The 1,847-nt window shown below is 37.4% G+C and overlaps 1 protein-coding gene across 1 annotated transcript in view; it reads left to right on the plus strand.

Annotated features, from left to right (window-relative positions):
- The window catches only part of PDE7A (phosphodiesterase 7A), a 176,819-nt gene extending 175,280 nt beyond the window's left edge, over positions 1 to 1,539 (plus strand). Inside the window, exon 13 of the mRNA XM_007949737.2 lies at positions 1,331 to 1,539. Within this exon, the coding sequence (XP_007947928.1) occupies positions 1,331 to 1,539 (209 nt within the window). The remainder of the gene's footprint in view (positions 1 to 1,330) is intronic.
- Positions 1,540 to 1,847: the final 308 nt, after the last annotated feature.

The following is a 1,847-nucleotide window of genomic DNA, read 5'->3' on the forward strand; positions in this document are numbered from 1 at the left end:
ACACACACACACACACGCACACACATTTATTAGTAATTATCAAACTCTAATTAGTTATTGAGTGTGAAGTACAGTTCATTCTGACACATACAAGTTGGCATCCTTGTGTCGGACCACCAGGACTTGGAATCCACTCTATCACAACTGGTTGGTTTAATTAGGTATTGAGTTCTGGTGATGTGCAAGCCCACTGTAGAATCAAAAAATAAAGTGCATATTGTAAGGACAAATAGAAACTAAAAATAAGAGGAGGACTCCCCTTTAGTTTCAGCCCTTACTTTAGAAAACTTATACTACTAGTAAGTTCTTTCTCTCTGTGTCTTTGAAAAATGTGTAAATCGAGTATGTTTCCTTTAGAACGTGCAACTCCTTACCTCCCAGTTTCCTGAAAGGCAATTAGCATAACTTCTCTACCCTCAAGATTTTAAGAAAAGTAGCAGATCGATCTTGAAAGTTATTGTAAGGGGTTGTATTCACTTAGCTATATGAAAGAGTAAGATTTCTTTCTGTCTTTACAATTTTATTAACAAATTTCCTGTAATGCTTCATATTCTGGTTTAATGCCTATTCAATAATCATACTGTTTTTTTGAAAACAAAAGAAAGAAAGAAATGTGTGTGTGGCGAACTGCCTCCATGAACAGCTGCCTTTTTGCCATGAGACAAGAAGAAGTGGATGGTGCCCAGCTACCATTACTAAACATTTTGATCAAAGATCTGTAGAAGAATCCTGGTGTAAAGGGAGAAAATGCAGAACAGAATTTCAAATTCTCATGAACTACTAGACTTTCTAGAGCCATGGAAGGTGGATGAACCCCTGAAACTACTGCTCTGAGATAATGTTTAAACCTTTAACCTTAATCCAGAAAGTCTTTTTCTAACCAGTAGTTTAGCTTAACTAGTAAAGAATGCCTTGAGCAGTGTGCTTTTTTTAAGAACTATCTATATGAAATCAAAGTGACAAAAAGCAACTTGAAAGATTACATAAGAAACTTAGGGGATCGTGATGTTTGTTAGTGGGGGAGGAACAGTTTGGAAAAGGAAGGTGAGAATAGTTGCACCACTCAAAGAATAATCAGGGTCACTGAATATAGACATTGTTGAATTGGTGTACGTTCTGCTGTGTATATTCTCAATGATAGCAACAAAAATAAATTTTAAAAAACATGTAGATCCTTCAGAGAAGATACATAAATTACATATATTAGAATCTTTGAGAAGTAAGATTTAGGTAATACTGGAATAGGATTTAAGAAGGGAAATACTATAGATCTTTTAGAGATAAAGTTTGAGACCATATGTCAATAATTGTTTTCTTTTATTTTCTTCAGGTTTTATGACTTACCTAGTGGAGCCGTTATTTACAGAATGGGCCCGGTTTTCAAACACCAGGCTCACACAGACAATGCTTGGCCACATGGGGCTGAATAAAGCCAGTTGGAAGGGAATGCAGAGAGTGCAGTCTAGCAGCGAGGACACTGATGCTGCGTTTGAGGAATTGAACTCACAGTTATTACCTCAGGACAACCGGTCATCTTGACCCCCAGAATCAGGGGGACATACTGCCTCCTGGAGGGTTATAGAAATGTGAATAGGTCTTGAGGCGAAAGAACTTACTCTTGACTGCCAACGTTTCCAGATGAATGATGCCAGCATTATTTATTCCCAAGACTTCCTCTGTTGGATCATTTGAACCCACCTTTTAATTGTAAGACCTGAACACATAGCAATATGCATTTGGCTTTTGTGTAAAACCGTGAATATGCAAAGCCTAGCGGGAAAGGTTCAGAAAGGAGGAACAGTGGAAGTGTGGTGTGCCACATGTTTTTCAAAACAAACTACAATTTA

The sequence above is a fragment of the Orycteropus afer genome, unplaced genomic scaffold (assembly GCF_000298275.1).
Source record: "Orycteropus afer afer isolate SDZICR_OR568_19922 unplaced genomic scaffold, OryAfe1.0 scaffold00252, whole genome shotgun sequence".
NCBI classification, from domain to species: Eukaryota; Metazoa; Chordata; class Mammalia; order Tubulidentata; family Orycteropodidae; genus Orycteropus; species Orycteropus afer.